Raw genomic sequence first — 18,281 nt, 5'->3', positions numbered from 1 at the left:
GCCTTATTACTATTATAAACTTGTAACCAACATAAATAGAACAGTAAACAAGTATTTTTGCCTCATATCCATGGTATTTTGTCTTATCAGCAATCAGCATCCAGGACCCAAACTACCCGGTTTATAATATGTAATATATAACAATAACTCCGAATAGCACCACATCTTGCTAATGCTTCTGCCTCTGTAAGTGACAAGCTGTAAAGTTCCACACTGTTTCGAATGCCCCATGCAGCATGACATTGTGAGTGCTATGTGTTGTGACAGGGATGTAGGCAACCGTTTTAGCCAGGTAATCTGCAGGCCTTGTGTTCTCCGCCTGTGTGTCCCCCTGGTCCCTCGGATGCCTTTGAGCCAGACATGCTGTCATCAGGAGAGGAGGGGTTATCTCTGTCAGTTCTCAGCCCTCTGGGCCTCAGCGTTAACTAGGACATGGAGGCAGCAGGGAGGTCTCATGTCTCATTCATCAGCCACCATGACCAGCTCTGATAATCTAAATCAAATCAAATCAAATTGTATTTGTCAAATACACATGTTTAGCAGATGTTATTGCAGGTGTACTGAAATGCTTCTGTTTCTTCCTCCAAGAGTGTAGTAATATCTAACAATTCACAACAATACACACAACATAAAAGTAAAATCATGGAATTAAGGAATATAGAAATATTAGGATGAGTAATGTCGGAGTGGAATAGACTAAAATACAGTAGAATAGAATACAGTATATACTTATGAGATGAGTCAACCAAAAATATGTAGACATTATTAGAGTGACTAGTGTTCCATTATTAAAGTGGCCAGTCTATGTAAAGTGGCCAGTCTATGTATATGGGGCAGCAGCCTCTAACGTGCAGGGTTATGTTACGGGGTGGAAGCTGCCTAGTGATGGCTATTTAACAGTCTGAAGGCCTTGAGAAATAAGCTGTTTTTCAGTCTCTCGGTCTCTGCTTTGATGCACCTCTGTACTGACCTCGCCTTCTGGATCATAGCGGGGTGATAGCAGTGGCTCGGTGGTTGTTGTCCTTGATGATCTTTTTGGCCTTCCTGTGACATCGGGTGCTGTCGGTGTCCTGGAGAGCAGGTAGTTTGCCCCCAGTGACCGCACTACCCTCTGGAGAGCGCAGCAGTTTTGGGCAGTGAAGTTGCCATACCAGGTGGTGATACATCATGTCAGGATGCTCTCAGTTGTGCATCTGTAAAAGTGTGTGAGGATTTTAGGTAATTTCTGTGTTGGTGCACCATTTCAGATCGTCAGTGATGTGTACGCCAAGGAACTTGAAGCTTTTCAACAGCTCCACCGCGGTCTCATCGATGTGGATAGAGGCATGCTCCCTCTGCTGTTTCCTGATCAGCTCCTTTGTTTTGTCGACATTGAGTGAGTGTCATGCCTGCGCCCGCTCTCCCCCCTGGCGCCCGAGGGCGCTAGGCTGCCCAGCACTACGCACTCCTGCCACCATCATTACACACCTGCTTCCCTCGTCACGGGCATCAGCAATTCATAGGACTCACCTGGACTCAATCAACTGTGTCATTACCTCCCCTATATCTGTCTGTTCCCCAGCTCTGTTCCCCGTTTCTGCATTAATTGCCATTTCTCGTTTTGTCTTACCTGGTTCTGAAGCTGTTCTTGTCCTGTTCCATGTCTGTGCAATATTAAATATTCACTCTCCGTACCTGATTCTTTACTCCAGCGTTGTTTCTTACAGTGAGAGGTTATTTTCCTTGCACCACAATCCCAGGGCCCTCACCTCCTCTCTGTAGGCTGTCTCATGATGGTTGTTAATCAGGCCTATTACTGCTTTATCATCTGCAAACTTAATGATTAAGTTGGAGGCGTGCGTAGCCACACAGTTATGGGTGAACAGGGAGTACAGGAGGGGGCTGAGCACGCACCCATGTGGTGCCCCTGTATTGAGGATCAGTGAAGTGGAGGTGTTGTTTCCTACCTTCAACACAGGTCAGGAAGTCCAGGACACAGTTGCACAGGTTTTGGTTCAGACACAGTACCCGAGCTTAATGATGAACTTTGAGGGTACTATGGTGTTGAATGCTGAGCTATTGCGAATGAACAGTATTTTTACGTACATATGTATTCCTCTTGTCCAGATGGGATAGGGCAGTGTGCAGTGTGATGGCGATTGCATCGTCTGTGGATCTATTGGGGCGATAAGCAAATTGAAGTGGGTATAGGGTGTCAGGTAAGGTAGAGGTGATATGGTCTTTAAAGCCTCTGAAAGCACTTCATGATGACAGAATTGAGTGCTACGGGGCGATAGTCATTTAGTTCAGTTGCCTTTTCTTTCTTTGGTACAGGAACAATGTTGGACATCTTGAAGCAAGTGGGGAAAGCAGACTGGGCCAGGGAAAGATTGAATATGTCCGTAAACACCCCAGCCAGCTGGTATGAGTGGCAAGGATGCCGTGTGGTCTGGCAGCAAGGGTTAACGCGCTTAAATGTCTTACTCACGTCGGACACGGAGAAGGAGAGCCCATAGTCCTTGGTAGCGGGCCAAGTTGGTGGCACTGTGTTATCATCATAGCTTGCGAAGATGGTGTATAGCTTCTCAGGAAGCAAGATGTTCATGTCCGAGACGTGACTGGTTTTCCCTTTGTAGTCTGTGACTGTCTGTAGCCCCTGCCGCATACGTCTCATGTCTGAGCCGTTGAATTGTGACTCCACTATGTCTCTATACTGACATTGTTCCTGTTTGATTGTCTTCCGGAGGGAATAACTACACTGTTTGTACTGGTTCGCGCTTTCAGTGTTGGTGTTCTACAGTCACCTTTGAAGAAAGTCATAGCAGAATGGGTTCATATGAAGTTTAACTGGTGAGAAAGGCAATGATAGGAGTGCTGAAGTAGAGAATGGATGGACAGGAGAGAGGGAGAGAGAAAGAGAAGAACTGAAAAGTCTTGAAGAATATAAACAATGGTGCAGAGTAAAGGAGATTGCTGCTTCAATCTTCAGCAATAGTTGATAACAATTTTGGACAGTCTTCCACTTTTTTCAATACAAGACAGGATCAGTTACCAATCGTTGATTGATGTATGAGGGAGGGTGTAACAAGGTATCCTTCTCTCTAAATCATCAGCCAAACCACACAGAGGGGGGTGGTTGACACTGTTTGCTCTATATGGATGGATGACGGAGTCAAACAGGATGAGTTTTTTCTACAAAAAGAGAGGAGGTGACACCTGAGTCTGTGTGTGATGGATTAGAGGGAGGCGCGTTGCGTGACAGCCAGAGTCAAGAAGAACAGGGATGATATGACTGATTTTCCGTGGTAACCACCCGCAAAATGTTTGAATAGAAACAGTTGTTGACACTATCTGTGAAACAGCAGCAGGCACGGTGGAGGAGAGAAATAAAACACATTACACTACCCAAAGACAGGATTAAAAATGTTTGATTAGGAATGTGTATTTTATATTAACATAGTGAGACAAAAATCTGTAGTAAATAATCTGTCAGAAATAGACAAGCACTTTATAGTTAACTAAAATAATGTTTGCTCTATCACATAGGCCTACTTTAATTACCCACTACTTTTGAGCTGCACAATATATATGGTGATCTGTTATAATTAGAGCTATCAAATAATTAAAATAAGTAATTGTGATTATTCACATGATTTTTTTTGTAGCTAATCATGATAAATCGCAATTTTATAATTTGCTCAAATCTGTCCGAAAGAAAGATGTTTCCATTTAAAAAGCAATGCATTGAGTTACAGGCATACTATGCTTTGATTGTAATGTTTATGAACTGTAGGTCGACTGCCTCTTATCAATATTCCTGAGGTTTAACAGTTGTGTGCAAAAACACACACCCACAAACATACAAACACACACATACTGTTAAAGCTTCAAGCATTCTAAATGAGTGTTCTCCCAATTTCTGACTAGAGGAAAAAGAAAACTGGCTCCATGGATACAAAGAACAAACAGATCACAGATCATGAGTGAACAGGGAGTATAGGAGAGGGGCCCCTGTGTTGAGGATCAGCGTGGCGGATGTGTTGTTACCTACCCTTACCACCTGGGGGTGGCCCGTCAGGAAGTCCACGATCCAGTTGCAGAGGGAGGTGCTTAGTCCCAGGACCCTTAGCTTAGTGATGAGCTTTGAGGGTACTATGGTGTCGAATGCTGAGCTGTAGTCAATGAATAGTATTCTCATATAAGTGTTTATTTTGTCCAGGTGGGAAAGGGCAGTGTGGAGTGCAATAGAGATTGCATCAACTGTGGATCTGTTTGGGCGGTATGCAAATTGGAGTGAGTCTAGGGTAATCTGTAATAGTTTGCAAGCCCTGCCACATAAGACAAGCATCGGAGCCGGTGTAGTATGATTCAATCTTAGCCCTGTATTGACGCTTTGCCTGTTTGATGGTTCGTCGCAGGTTATAGCAGGATTTCTTGTAAGCTTCTGGGTTGGAGTCCCGCACCTTCAAAGCGGCAGCTCTACCCTTTCGCTCAGTGTGAATGTTGCCTGTAATCCATGGCTTCTGGTTGGGGTATGTACGTACAGTCACTGTGGGGATGACGTCCTCAATGCACTTATTGATAAAGCTAGTGACTGATGTGGTGTACTCCTCAATGCATCAGAAGAATCCCGGAACATGTTCCAGTCTGTGCTAGCAAAACAGTCCTGTAGTTTTGCATCGGCTTCATCTGACCACTTTTTTATGGATAGAGTCACTGGTGCTTCCTGCTTTAATTTTTGGTTGTAAGCAGGAATCAGGAGGATAGAGTTGTGATCGGATTTACCAAATAGAGGGCGAGGGGGAGCTTTGTACACGTCTCTGTGTGTGGAGTACAGGTGATCTAGAATTGTTTTCCCTCTGGTTGCACATTTAACATGTTGCTGAAAATTTGGTAGAACTGATTTATGTTTCCCTGCTTTAAAGTCTCCAGCCACGAGGAGCACCGCCTCTGAGTGAGTGGTTTCCTGTTTGCTTTTTTCCTTATACAGCTGACTGAGTGCGGTCTTAGTGCCAGCATCTGTCTGTGATGGTAAATAAACAGCTACGAATAGTAGCTGAAAACTCTCTAGGCAAGTAGTGTGGCCTGTAATTTTTTCACAATATACTCTGATTCAGGTGAGCAAAATCTAGAGACTTCCTTAGATTTCGTGCACCAGCTGTTTACAAATATGCACAGAACTCCCCCTTGTCTTACCGGAGTGTGCTGTTCTATCTTGCCGGTGCAGCGTGTATCCCGCTAGCTGAATATATCCATGTTGTCATTTAGCCACAATTACGTAAAAAAATTGATGTTCCGTTGGAAGGATATTCGTGATCGTACCTCGTCTAGTTTATTGTCCAATGATTGCACGTTGGCGAGTAGTATTGACGGTAACAGCAGCTTTCCCACTCGCCTTTTCCGGATCCTGACCAGGCATCCGGCTCTTTGTCCTCTGTACCCGCGTCACTTCCTCTTGAAGATAACGGGGATGTCAGCCCTGCCGGGTGTTTGGAGAATGTCTTGTGCGTCTTGCTTGTTGAAGAAAAAAATCTTTGTCTAATCCGAGGTGAGTGAACGCTGTCCTAATATATCTCTTTTTTTGCCGTAAGATACGGTTGCAGAAACATTATGTACACAATACGTTACAAATAACGCAAAAAAAACATATTAGCACAATTGGTTGGGCTCCCGAAAACTGCTCCATTTTCAGCGTGCATAGATACACAGGCTTTATTCATGGTCAGTGGAAGGTCATTAGTAAAAATAGAAAACAATAATGGTCCAAGCCGGCTGCTCTGTGGATGGTATACTTATCAACCTTAATTTGCATTAGAGAGTCTTTCATTAAAGAACACCCTCTGTGTTCTACTAGATAGGTTACTCTTATCTCTTATCCGTTATAAGGCACAGGATGCAGATCTATAACACCTCAGTTTTTTCAGCAATAGGTTATGATCAATAATAGCTGCACTGAAGTCTAACAAAACAGCTTTGACAATCTTCCTACTATGAATTTCTTTCAGGCAATCATCAGTCATTTCTGTCAGTGTCGAGTGTGTTTTTAATTTGTTTTCTGTAAAATAACTTTGTATCTGGTCAAACTGATTTCTCCAAAAGTTTGCCAAGTTGTTACCAGGCTTGATTGGTCAGCTGTTTGAACCATTAAAAGTTGCAGAATGACCTTTGCCTCCAGGCTTAATAGAAGACATGTCAGACAGGAATTGCAACGTATTCCGCTACCAACATCAGCAATTTAGGAAACTATGCAGTATTTCTTTAATGTATTATGTCTTACACTGTTACCCTAGGAAATCTCAAGTCTTATTACACACAGCCGGGAGGAACTATTGGATATAAGAGCAACGTTAACTCACCAACATTACAACCAGGAATACGACTTTCCCGAAGCGGACCACCACCCAGGACAATGGATCGGATCTCAGCAGGCGACCCAAACAAACGGTGCTGCAGAAGGGGCAGAAGGAGCGGTCTTCTGGTCAGGCTCCGTAGACGGGCACATCGCCCACAGCTCCCGGGTATACTACTAGCCAATGTCAAGTCTCTTGACAACAAGGTAGACGAAATCCGAGCAAGGTTTGCCTTCCAGAAAGACATCAGAGGTTGTAACATTCTATGTTTCACGGAAACATGGCTCACTCGGGATACGTTATCAGAGTCGGTAAAGCCACCTGGTTTCTTCACGCGTCGCGCCGACAGAAACAAACATCTCGCTGGTAAGAAGAAGGGCGGGGGTGTATGCCTAATAATTAACGAATCATGGTGTGATCGTAACAACATACAGGAACTCAAGTCCTTTTGCTCACCTGACCTAGAATTCCTTACAATCAAATTTGGCAGTTCTAACAGTCCGTTTCTGGATGGGCACGTGCTTATCAGTAATTGCAAGAAGCAGTTTCATTAATGCTTCAAGTGCAGAGACAGGTTGTTCCTCATTACACACATCAGAAGAACAAATATTCTTCGACATAGGATTCATTGCAAAACCTGTTGTATGATCGCTTATACACAATTTTAGGTCCGGTCTTTGGAACCTGTTTTTTTCTAGATATGGCTATTATATTTACTGCATCCGATGGGTGTGGATACTACTTTAGAGCAGATTCATGCAGCATTAGTAAAGACGTGATCAGTATACGTGGATGATTTAGTTCCTGTTCTGTTTGTAAATACCCTGGTGGGTTGCCTGATAACCTATACCAGATTACAGGCATTGGTTACAGCTTGAATGTTCTTTTTGAGTGGACAGCTTGATGCCAACAGTCAATATTTATGTCATCCAGAACATATACCTCTCTGTTGATATCATATACATTACACACACATTGAGCATTTTACACATATAGTCCAAGTACTGACTTTTAGTACTCAGTGGTCTATAGCAACTTCCTACAAGAATGGGCTTTAGTTGAGGCAGATGAACCTGTAGCCATATTACTTCAACATCATCTGACATGGGATCCTCTCTCAGCCTAATAGGAATATGACTCTAGACATACATGGCAACTCCTCCTTCATTTGCATTTCTATATTTCCTATATATTCTATAACCATAGCTAGTACTGCATCATCAAATTAATTATCTAAGTGTGTTTCACCAATGGCCAGAATATGAATGTCTTCTGATGTTAGTAAGTTTTACATTTCATGAACCTTGTTTCTCAGGCTACATACTTTAAAAGTATGGGCTATGGGCTATGTTCAGTACTTTTCTGGGTTGGTGGTTTGTGAGAGGCTGATCCAAGGTAGACATGTTAGTGACATTTACATTTGAGTTTATGGTACTGAGTGAGCTGCCAACAGTGGGCTTCTTCCTAAGGCAGACAGTTTCAGTGCAAACAGTGGAATTAAATTCTATGGGCATATGATTATTGCTGACAATACCCTCGAAGTTAACAGTTAAACGAGCATAAATTAGGTTACTTACATTGACTTTACTTATTTCTCTGGGGTATAATACAATTTCTATATCCTCTGTTTCTTATTATGACAGGGAGGACTGGAGCGCTACCAAACCCAGACTGTCAGTCTCTTAAAGGGATACTTCATGATTTTGGTTATGAGGCCCCTTATCAGATGAACTCGTGGATACCATTGTCATGTCTCTGTGTCCAGTATGAAGGAACTTAAGAGGTAGTTTCGCGAGCCAATGTAAACTAGCATTAGCACAATTACTGTAAGGCTATGGGTAACTGCTGCCAGCATGCTAGCAGATACCATAGAATTCCAGTCATTGCACTAACACTAGTTAGCAATTGCGCTGGTGCTAGTTAGCAACTTCCTTCAAACTGCACGCAGAGACACAAAAATGGTATCCACGAGTTCATCTGACTCTGAATAAGTAGATAATGGGCCTCATTGCCAAAATCCAGAAGTATCCCTTTAAGCAGTTTAATCCTGGACCCTTCTCTTTTAAAGATGATGAAATATTGCCGCTCCAGAATCTCCCATATGTGTTCAATTGGGTTGAGATCTGGTGACTGAGATGTGCGCGGGCGCACACAGACATGCACACACACACAGGTGTGGTTCGTATGTTAATTAATAAGCAATTAACTAACCATGATGCTTAGGATAATGTATACAAATTATCAGTTGTCCATTATTTTGGCTACCATGGTAGAAGAAGAGATCTCAGTGACTTTGAAAGAGTGTTCTCAAAGGAGCATAGGGTGTTTCATGTGTGTGGGTCTCAGTCACCATTCCTTAGACAGCATTTCATCATCAACAAAACATCAAATTATGTAATTTCTCATGAACGAAGGGTGTTGCATCCCTCCAAAATTGTTCCAGAAACTTGTAGAATCTATGCCAAGGCACTTTGAAGCTGTTCTGTGATGGCCCAAAGCCCTATTAACTTCTTGGAACTCCCCATCCCGGATCCGGGATCGTGACTAAAGCCTCAGGCTCATTAGCATAACGCAACGTTAACGATTTCTGAAAATCGCAAATAAAATGAAAATAATGCGTCTGCTCTCAAGCTTAGCCTTTTCTTAACAACACTGTCATCTCAGATTTTCAAAATATGCTTTTGAACCATAGAAATTGACTAATTTGTATAAGAGTATGCAAAGCTAGCATAGCATTTTCACAAAAACCAGATAACCAAATAAATAAAATCATTTACCTTTGAAGAGCTTCTGATGTTTTCAATGAGGAGACTCAGTTACATACCAAATGCGCAGTTTTTCCTGAAAGCGTCTGTGTGTAGGAGAAATCGTTCCGTTTTCTACATTGCGTCTGGCTACCGAAACGAACCGAAAATTCAGTCACCTACAACGTAAAACTTTTTCGAATTAACTACATAATATCGACCGAAACATGGCAAACGTTGTTTGGAATCAATCCTCAAGGTGTTTTTTCACATATCTCTTCATTGATATGCAGTTCGTGGAAGCTTGCTTTCCTCTCTGTATCCCATGGAAAAATACTGGCAGCTGCCTTTTGCGCACCAATTTCGGCGCAGGACACCGGGCGGACACCTGGTAAATGTGGTCTCTTATGGTCAATCTTCCAATGATCTGCCTACAAATACGTCACAATGCTGCAGACACCTTGGGGAAACGACAGAAAGGGCAGGCTCATTCCTCTCGCATTCACAGCCATATAAGGAGACAATGGAAAACAGAGCCTCAAAAATCCTGCTCATTTCCTGGATGCCGTCTCATCTTGGTTTTGCCTGAAGCTCACGTTCTAGGGCACGCACAGAAAATATCTTGGTAGTTCTGGACACGTCAGAGTGTTTTCTTTCGAAAGCTATCAATTATATGCATAGTCGAGCATCTTTTTGTGACAAAATATCTTGTTTAAAATGGGAACGTTTTTCATCCAAAAATGAAATAGCGCCCCCAGAGCATCAACAGGTTAAGAAACTTTATGTTGGTGTTTCCGTTATGTTGGAAGTTACCTGTATGTGTCTACTAGTCAGAGCTAGCAGATTAGCAATGGTAGAGGCAAGTGATAGTGTGTACTGTTGGGGGGAGGGAGGGAGGGTAAGATGGCTAGATAAGAGTACAGTACCTCCCAGTCCTTCTCCAAGTCGCAGAGCTTCTCAGCATACATGTCTAAAGCTTAAAAAAGTGTTTTAACTCCTAATTAAATCTCTATGGTGATCACCAGTATTTCTTGATTTATATATCATGATAGATTAATAATGTTGACTGAGTGGCATATTGAGGATAATTTAGCTGTCAGATAGGCTTGATTTGATTAATGTATTTAGAGAATGTGTGCAATTGAAATACATATTTTTGGTTTCCATTAAGTAGGTAACCTCAGGGCAGTAATAGGAGCTTTGGTAGTGTTTTCCTCCCAAAGTGTATGTCCACACTGAATGCATAAACAGCTGATCTCCTGAACACATTCATTCAATCTGATATACAGCTCTGTAATGATGGCTTTGACCTGCACTGAAATTGTATTATACAGTAATACACAGTCCAGAATGTTAGTCACACACTGTGTTAGAGAGCCACCAGACTAATCAACAAACTCAAAGGGTACCCCACCAACATTCTTACCCTGCATACCAAAACGTGTTCTCTCCACATTATAATATGAAGACCTAGCACTTAATGCTCTGTGCTTTTCTTTCAAACTACTCGCCTGTGGTCATTTATGTCTTGCTAGCAAAATGGCTCCATCAAGGTCACTGCAGGGTCAAGTGATGTCACAGCAGTCATCTGTGGTGGAACGTTCTCACAGGTCAAGACAGGAAGGACAATCCTGGAAGTGAGGTCATAACTAAATGAATCGTACAGCATATTCCACCCGGTTAATGCACAACAGCACCTCATGAATATCCGTTATTTACAGTTGACTGGCTGTTTGTATGACTCATAGTGTAGTGTTTCTGCTGTATAAAAATGGAGGTGCCTCTTTCTAAAAGCAGTAAAGCACCACGCCTACTGAATTATCCATGAGGTGTGGTGCTTGTTGCATAACAGTTATGTATTTCTAAAAGGAATTGATACGTTTGGACAGTAAGATAAATAGGGTGAAAGGGCCAAAGAGAGTGAGATAAATGGACACAAAGGGAAAATGAAATAGAGGGAGAAAGCGAGACAGACAGACAGCTAACGAGAAACATAGGCAGGGAGATGGAACGTCTGAAAGAGAAAAACAAACTTGGACAGATCGAAAGAGAGAGACAGAGAGATAGATAAACACAGATAAGTTTGACCCATCAGTTGTCTCATTACTGTGGTGTTTGATCCGAGTGCTGGTTGTCTGTCACATCAACATTGACCTCTGTCCTGCTCCTGAGTCAGACCAGCAGCTCTAGGTCTCATCGCTATTGATCTGACCGTTCACAGGTCACCCCCTGTCTGACCCTGAACACATTCCTCTCATCCATCACCCTTGCCTGCACACATGAGTAGGGAGGTTCCTATCCACAACTTTATGGTGTATGTTCTGGGATTCTAAGAAATTGAAGGAGAGTTTTTACTTTGTCAATTTTCCAAAGGAACTGATAGATATCGGACAGTAGTGATGATCCCCAATCCATGTTCAGCTGAAAATGAATTGAAATCCTGACCTTGAGAAGAGTGTTTATTGCATGTATTTCTTAATGTGTATATTGATTAATCATACTTAGTTGTCACACAAACTGTACCTAGTCCTATAATTCCTATGTGAATCCACAGCTTAAGACAAGTTCATAGTGGGAATTTACAAAGCAATTCTTAGATTTATTTTATGGATTTGACCATGAACCCTCCCACCCCACCTTCTATTTTCTGTCACAGGAGGTGAGTGACACAGAAATCATGGAGCTGGTCCACAGTTCGTTAGGCCGGATGACCGTCATACGTCAGATCTTCCCTCTGTGGAGAGACACCAACATCCGCTGCATGAGGAACAACCACCGCATCTCCTCTCTGCTCTGTGACCCCCAGGAGGGCTACCTGCAGTCCCTGGAGGTCAGTGTGAAGGATAGGACTTTATTACTCTATTTGACCATCAGCCCCGTCACCACCCTGTCATCCCCATAACACTGTTTCCACACCATCACAGAACGCTTTGTCATTCACCCAACATCACCCCATATATTGACAAGACGTGACCATAACCATGACAAAAGCGTTTCTGAAGGTCGGCAAGAGCGATTTGCCTGTCAGCGCTGTCACAACATTGAACATCATCATCGTTCTAACACTGTCATTTCCTTCACACATCCCTCCAATGTTAAACACCTCAGTCTGTCATCACTATTCTGACACAGGAACACAGATTTCTAATGTTAAAAATGACTTAGAAATGTTCTCCGTAGTCATCTAGTGCAATGACCATGACTTACTATTCCAACTCCATAGCTAGCATAGAACACTGTTCAGGACAGATGGTAAAATCATGTGCTATTATTTTAGACTTTATCTCTCAATTATTAATGTGAAAAAAGGTGAAGCACTGGCGAATGCCAAGTATTTGTAAGAGAGAAAAAAAGCACAGGCAAGTGCTTTTCTTTTCTGATTTAGACGTGTTACCTGTGCTGGGTAAAGCACTGGCCACTTATCTATCCCCTTTCAAATCATGATCATGATTAGTTAGTACACCAGACCCTTATTTCTTAGGATTCAGCAAGTGATGCATAAAGCCTTAAGTACACCAGCCAGACCATCATAAAGCTTTAGAGAAAACAAATGCTCTAGGTGTTGTATGTGGGCATTTCCTTCTCTTCATGGTGATGTATCCTAAATAGGTATACAAATGTATAAAAATGCAATATCCTTTTTTAAATATTTGTGTATTATTCTAAACACTGGTTATTTTTATATAGAGTAGAGTTCAGTAGAGTCCAGTACAGTATAGTACAGTAGAGTACAGTACAATACAGTGTACTCAACACTAGTGTGCTCTACTTTGTACTGTACCGAACTCTACTCTACAGTACTCTACTAAACTATACTTTTCTTTACTGTACTGTATTTTACTGTGCTGTACTGTACTGAACTATACTCAACTTTTCTTTACTGAGCTGTACTTAACTATACTGTCCTGTACAAACTTTTGAACCCAACTGTGGTTTGTTACTACTATGATTTCCCATTGTACCCAATTTAATTGCAGAAATTCCATTATCGATCTTTCGGAAAATTTTGTTAACGATTTGGTAATGGCATTTCAAGTTTTAACCACTTAATAATTCATAAACGAAATTGATATCAGTAAAAACAATATACCTAATTGATAGGTCTACCTTTTAAGTTCTGTGAACTTTCATTATTCTCCCTCCTTATGAGGGAGAAACATTTTAAAATAACTTAAGGATATGTGGGTTTTTGGTAAGGGAATTTCAAGGCCCAAGGCAAAGTTTCTTAAACCTACAGAAGACAGAAAAATGTATCCAAAACTAAATATACAGTGCCTTCAGAATGTCTTCACACACCTCGACTTTTTCCAATTCATTAAAAATTAAATGCTGAAATGTTTTGAGTCAATAAGTATTCAAGCCCTTTGTTATGGAAAGCCTAAATACATTCAGGAGTAAAAAAGGCTTAACAAGTGACATAACAAGTTGACTCATTCTGTGTGCAATAATCGTGTTTAACATGAGTTTTTGAATGACTACTTCTCTGTACCCTACACATACAATTATCTGTAAGATCCCTCAGTCAAACAGTGAATTTCAAACAAAGATTCAACCACAAAGACCAGAGCAGTTTTTCAATGCCTTGTGAAGAAGGGCATGTATTGATAGATGGGTAAAAAGAAAAATCACACATTAAATATCCCTTTGAGCAGGGTTTCCCAACTGGCGGGCCGAGTGATTTGATTTGCCCCCTCCAGGTTCTCTGATAAAAAAATAAAAAATAAAACAACATACATTTTTGGGTAGGACATACAATACTTTAAAAACACCAGGAAATCAGCTCCAAGTGATTTCCACCATGATCGGGAGTCCCATAATTCACTTTTCAGCAGGACAATAACCTAAAAGACAAGGCCAATGTAAGCTGGAAGACAAAGACAATGTAAGCTGGAGTTGCTTACCAAGATGACATTGAATGTTCCTGAGTGACCTACTTAGTCTTGACTTAAATAGGCATGAACATGTACTGCAAAACATGAAAATGGCTGTCTAGCGATGATGAACAACCAACTTGACAGAGCTTGAAGAATTGTAAAAATAATAATGTGCAAATATTGTACAATCCAGGTGTGGAAGGTTCTTAGAGACATATCTAAAAAGACTCACAGCTGTAATCAATGCCCAAGGTGATTCTAACATGTATTGACTCAGGGTTGTGAATGAATACTTATGATATTTATGTATTTCATTTTCAAAACATTTGCAAACATTTCTTAAAAACATTTTTTCACTTTGTCATTATGGGGTATTATGTGTAGATGGGTGAGAAAAAAACTATATTTAATCAATTTTGAATGCAGGCTGTAACACAACTAAATGTGGAATAAGTCAAGGGTTATGAATACATTTTGAAGGCACTGTAAGTGTTGATATTATTTGTCAGGAGTCTTTACTTTAACATTATTGTGTTTCTGGTAGATGTTTTCCAAGACCCATTTTCCATCTGTTTGGCCAGAAATCAAAGCCTTTGCTTATTCCACGTTTTTAGGATGGAACATGGTTGAAAATGTATATATGCCTTCATTTAACAAATATATATATAGATGTGGCTTTCTTTTGACACCCAATTTGACGTGCTCTTATGAACGTCACATGTTGTTGCTCATGGGTCCTTTTATATGGAAATTACCTAGTGTGTTTATGTTTGAGCTAACTTTTAAAAAATGTATGCATTTTGTAAACTCGATTTACCACCGTCACATTCATTTCAACTCAACAAGTGTGTTTTCCTCTATACCCAATATGACCATGTGGATTGAATGTCCAATTGAATCCTCTATGAAATGAGGAAAACAATAATTGTACATGTATTGATCTCATGGTGAACCATGATAGAATACAGGAACAGAGATCTGAGGAATGGTGTCCTTCAGCAAATATTTCTCCTTGTGTCATTGCTGTACCCTGCCATTCATACATGCCTTTGTTGGTGTATATCAAAAGCACACTTTGGACGTAGGCAATCCATTGTGCCTATTTTTATTCCAAATGAAAATGCCAGGGAATGTGTTTGGGCTTCTTTTTCTCCAGTGGTCCTTCAATAAATCACAATCACAGTTTCCTACAGACAAGTTAGAAAAGATATACCGTGGGTGTAATTGTGAGTAATGCTCTGTGGCATTTCAACAGACATGTCTTTTTCTATCATTAGAAAACTTGGGGTTATCTTTCATATCTCTCGTCTGTAACTTAAAAGTGGGCAGTGCAGTGTCAGACTGGGTGTTTACTGCTCCCCAGGTGTCAACCACTATGGGTCTGTTTCTAACTTTCATTCTGTGGAAACGCTTATTCCCTACTGAGCAATTTATTTCCCCTGAACCTCACAGGGGCAGAGGCAGAGAGGAACCGCTTTTGTGTTGGTCTTGTAAACTTTCACAAGGTTCAACAATTGATTTTGAGCATCTCGTTTTAGCTCCAACAGTTTTGGGGAGTTTTTCCCTGCCAGATCTCAAACTAGTTCATTACCTGCATGACAATGCTGATTCTGCTCAAAACCTTTTTATAGAAGATGTTTTATTGTGTTGATTCTTTCCAGGTCTCCAACTTGTACCTGTATGACAGTGTGCTGATGCTGGCCAACGCCTTCTACAGTAAGCTGGAGGACAGAAAGTGGCATAGTATGGCCAGTCTGAACTGCATGAGGAAGTCCACCAAGCCCTGGAATGGAGGCTGGTCTATGCTGGACACCATCCAGAAGGTAGGACACAGACTAACTCATATGGTGTCTTAATGGATTCCTTTCCTTTTTTCACATGTAGCTCAACTCTTTGAATACAGATGTACAAGGAGAATGATTTAGTATTCTGTGTTTAGATTCAAGTTTTATTTGTCGTATGTGCAGGATTCACATGGTATACACCGTCAAACTAAATGCTTCCATGCAGTCTCCTTGGCGTGCCAATTTTCTTCAGCTGCCTTAGGAAGTAGAGATGCTGTTGGGCCCTCTTGACAAGAGTGGTGGGGTTGTTGGTCCATGTCAAGTGCTCGGTGATGTGGGCGCTGAGGAGCTTAAAACTGCTGACTAATGCAGTCGCTTTGATGTTGATCAGTGGGATGTTCCTTCCTCTTCTTCCTGAAGACAACAATCAACTTTCAGGGCTCCTGAGTGGCGCAGCAGTCTAAGGCCCTGCATCACAGTGCTAAAGGCATCACTACATCACTGACTCTGGTTCGATCCCAGGTTGTATCACAACTGGCCATGATCGGGAGTCCCATAGAGCGGCCCGCAATTGGCCCATCGTCGTACTGGTTAGGGTTTGGCCGGCGTAGGCCGTCATTGTAAATAGGCAAGTCCTTTAAGAACAAATGCTTATTTAAATAAAGGTGAACTAAAAATGTAAAAAAATGTAAATCCTTTGTTTTGCTGACATTGAGGGAAAGGTTGTTGTCTTGGCACCACAATGCCACTTCACTTACCTCCTTCCTATAGGCTGATTTGTCATTTTTGGTTATCAGGCCTACAACCGTGGTATCATCAGCCAACTTGACGATGGAGTTGGTGTCGTGCAAAGCCACGCAGTCATGGGTGAACATATGGAATACAGCAGACGGCTGAGAACACACCCCTGGGGGGCCCCTGTGTTAACATTCAGGGTTGAGGAGGTGTTGTTGCCAATCCTCACAGCCTGTGGTCTTCCCGTCTGGCCGATAGAAATTTGGGCATGTCACCTTGTTTTTCTTGGGCACTGGGAGGATGGTGGTCTCCTGGGACAGAGAAATGTTGAAGATGTCAGAGAAACCGCCCGCCAGCTAGTCAGCACACACTCTGAGGACCTTTGCCAGGGATGGCATCTGGGCTGGTGTCTTTGTGAGTTTTCACTCTCTTGAAAGTTTTCCTCACGTCAGCCTTGTATAGCGAATGCACCTGGTCGTCCAGAGCACAGAGTATCTTCCTTGATACCTCGAAGCGAGCATAGAATGTGTTAAACTCATCTGGGAAGGAGGCTTAGGTGGGCACAACACAGCTGGATTTGCCTTTGTTGTCCATTATTGTCTGTAGTCCTTGCCGCATGCGTCACGAATATGAGTTGTCAAACATCAATACAAGTTTTCTCCTCACACCAATGAGTAATTGAGGTTTGTTCTGTTGACATTGAATGCTGCAGTACGTGATCTCCGTATGGTACGGATATCTCCGTTCATCAAAGGTTTTTGGTTGGGGTTTGTCCGTATTGTTATTGTGGGTACAACATCATCAACACATGTCCTAATGAAGCCTGTGACTGACGATGTATATTCTTCAATGTTGATGTATGAGTCTCCTTGGTGGATGAATCTTTGAACATATTTCAATCAGTATTCTCAAAACAATCTTGCAGCATTTGGTCTGCCTATTCTGTCCTACGACTCACTATTCTCTGTGTTGGTGTCTCCCTGTTGAGGAACAGAGAGATGTGATCTGATGGTCCAGCAGGTTGTTTCTTCTTGTGGGGCAGGACACATTTTGGTGATAATTGCTTGGTTAAAATCACCTACGACATTAAAGACTGCTTCCGGGTGAGAGGATTCTTGCTGGCTAATTATCTTGTACAGTGACTTACAGGAGCAATTACGATATGCCTTGCTCAATGGCACATCGACAGATTTTTCACCAAGTCGGCACAGGGATACTGGCCCAACGCTCTTAACCGTTATGCTACCGACCGCCCCAAATCGCGTGAACAGGAGCTTAAGATGTTTTCAATCTCAGTGCACCGGGTATTGTTGATGAGGAAACACACCCAACCCTCCTACTCTTACCAGAAGCTGCCTTTCGATCCATACGGAAAATGGAAAAGCCATAAGGTTGAGTCGAGTATATCGTCCGTAAGCCATGTCTCTGTAAAAAACAAAGCCACAGCATTCCCTGATGTCCCTCTAAGATTGAGGCCTTCCTCTGAGTTCATTAAAAAAATCCAGCGATTTCACATTTTAGCCTTCAGGATACTAGGAAGAGGAGGCCGTATAGCACATCTTTTCAGCCTAGCTTGGAGTCCCCATTTCCTTTCTCGGCTTCATTCACCAGCATTGCCTTCGGTCATCTTGGTTTATCCAAATTAACAAATTAGAACAAAATGTACTTGATTGCATCAATTTATAGGCTGTGATTAAACCCTTCATGAAATTAATTATTTAGAAATTAACAAAAGTGTTTTTATGAAAATATTGAAAGGAAAAAGGACCTATTGTATGACTAATTGTTTTCTTATGAAGTCATGATGACACTGCC

At 41.8% G+C, this 18,281-nt stretch overlaps 1 protein-coding gene across 2 annotated transcripts in view; it reads left to right on the top strand.

Moving 5' to 3' along the window:
• LOC135512297 (glutamate receptor ionotropic, delta-1-like) overlaps positions 1-18,281 on the top strand; it is a 467,441-nt gene that overhangs the window by 352,021 nt on the left and 97,139 nt on the right. For both annotated transcript variants that reach the window (XM_064934181.1, XM_064934183.1), the window contains exons 6-7: positions 11,730-11,903; positions 15,609-15,770. In XM_064934181.1, coding sequence (XP_064790253.1) covers positions 11,730-11,903; positions 15,609-15,770 — 336 coding nt within the window. The remainder of the gene's footprint in view (positions 1-11,729; positions 11,904-15,608; positions 15,771-18,281) is intronic.

This window comes from Oncorhynchus masou, chromosome 24 (assembly GCF_036934945.1).
Source record: "Oncorhynchus masou masou isolate Uvic2021 chromosome 24, UVic_Omas_1.1, whole genome shotgun sequence".
NCBI lineage: Eukaryota > Metazoa > Chordata > Actinopteri > Salmoniformes > Salmonidae > Oncorhynchus > Oncorhynchus masou.
The sequence above is the reverse complement of the archived record's forward strand: the minus strand, read 5'-3'. Positions and strand labels throughout refer to the sequence as shown.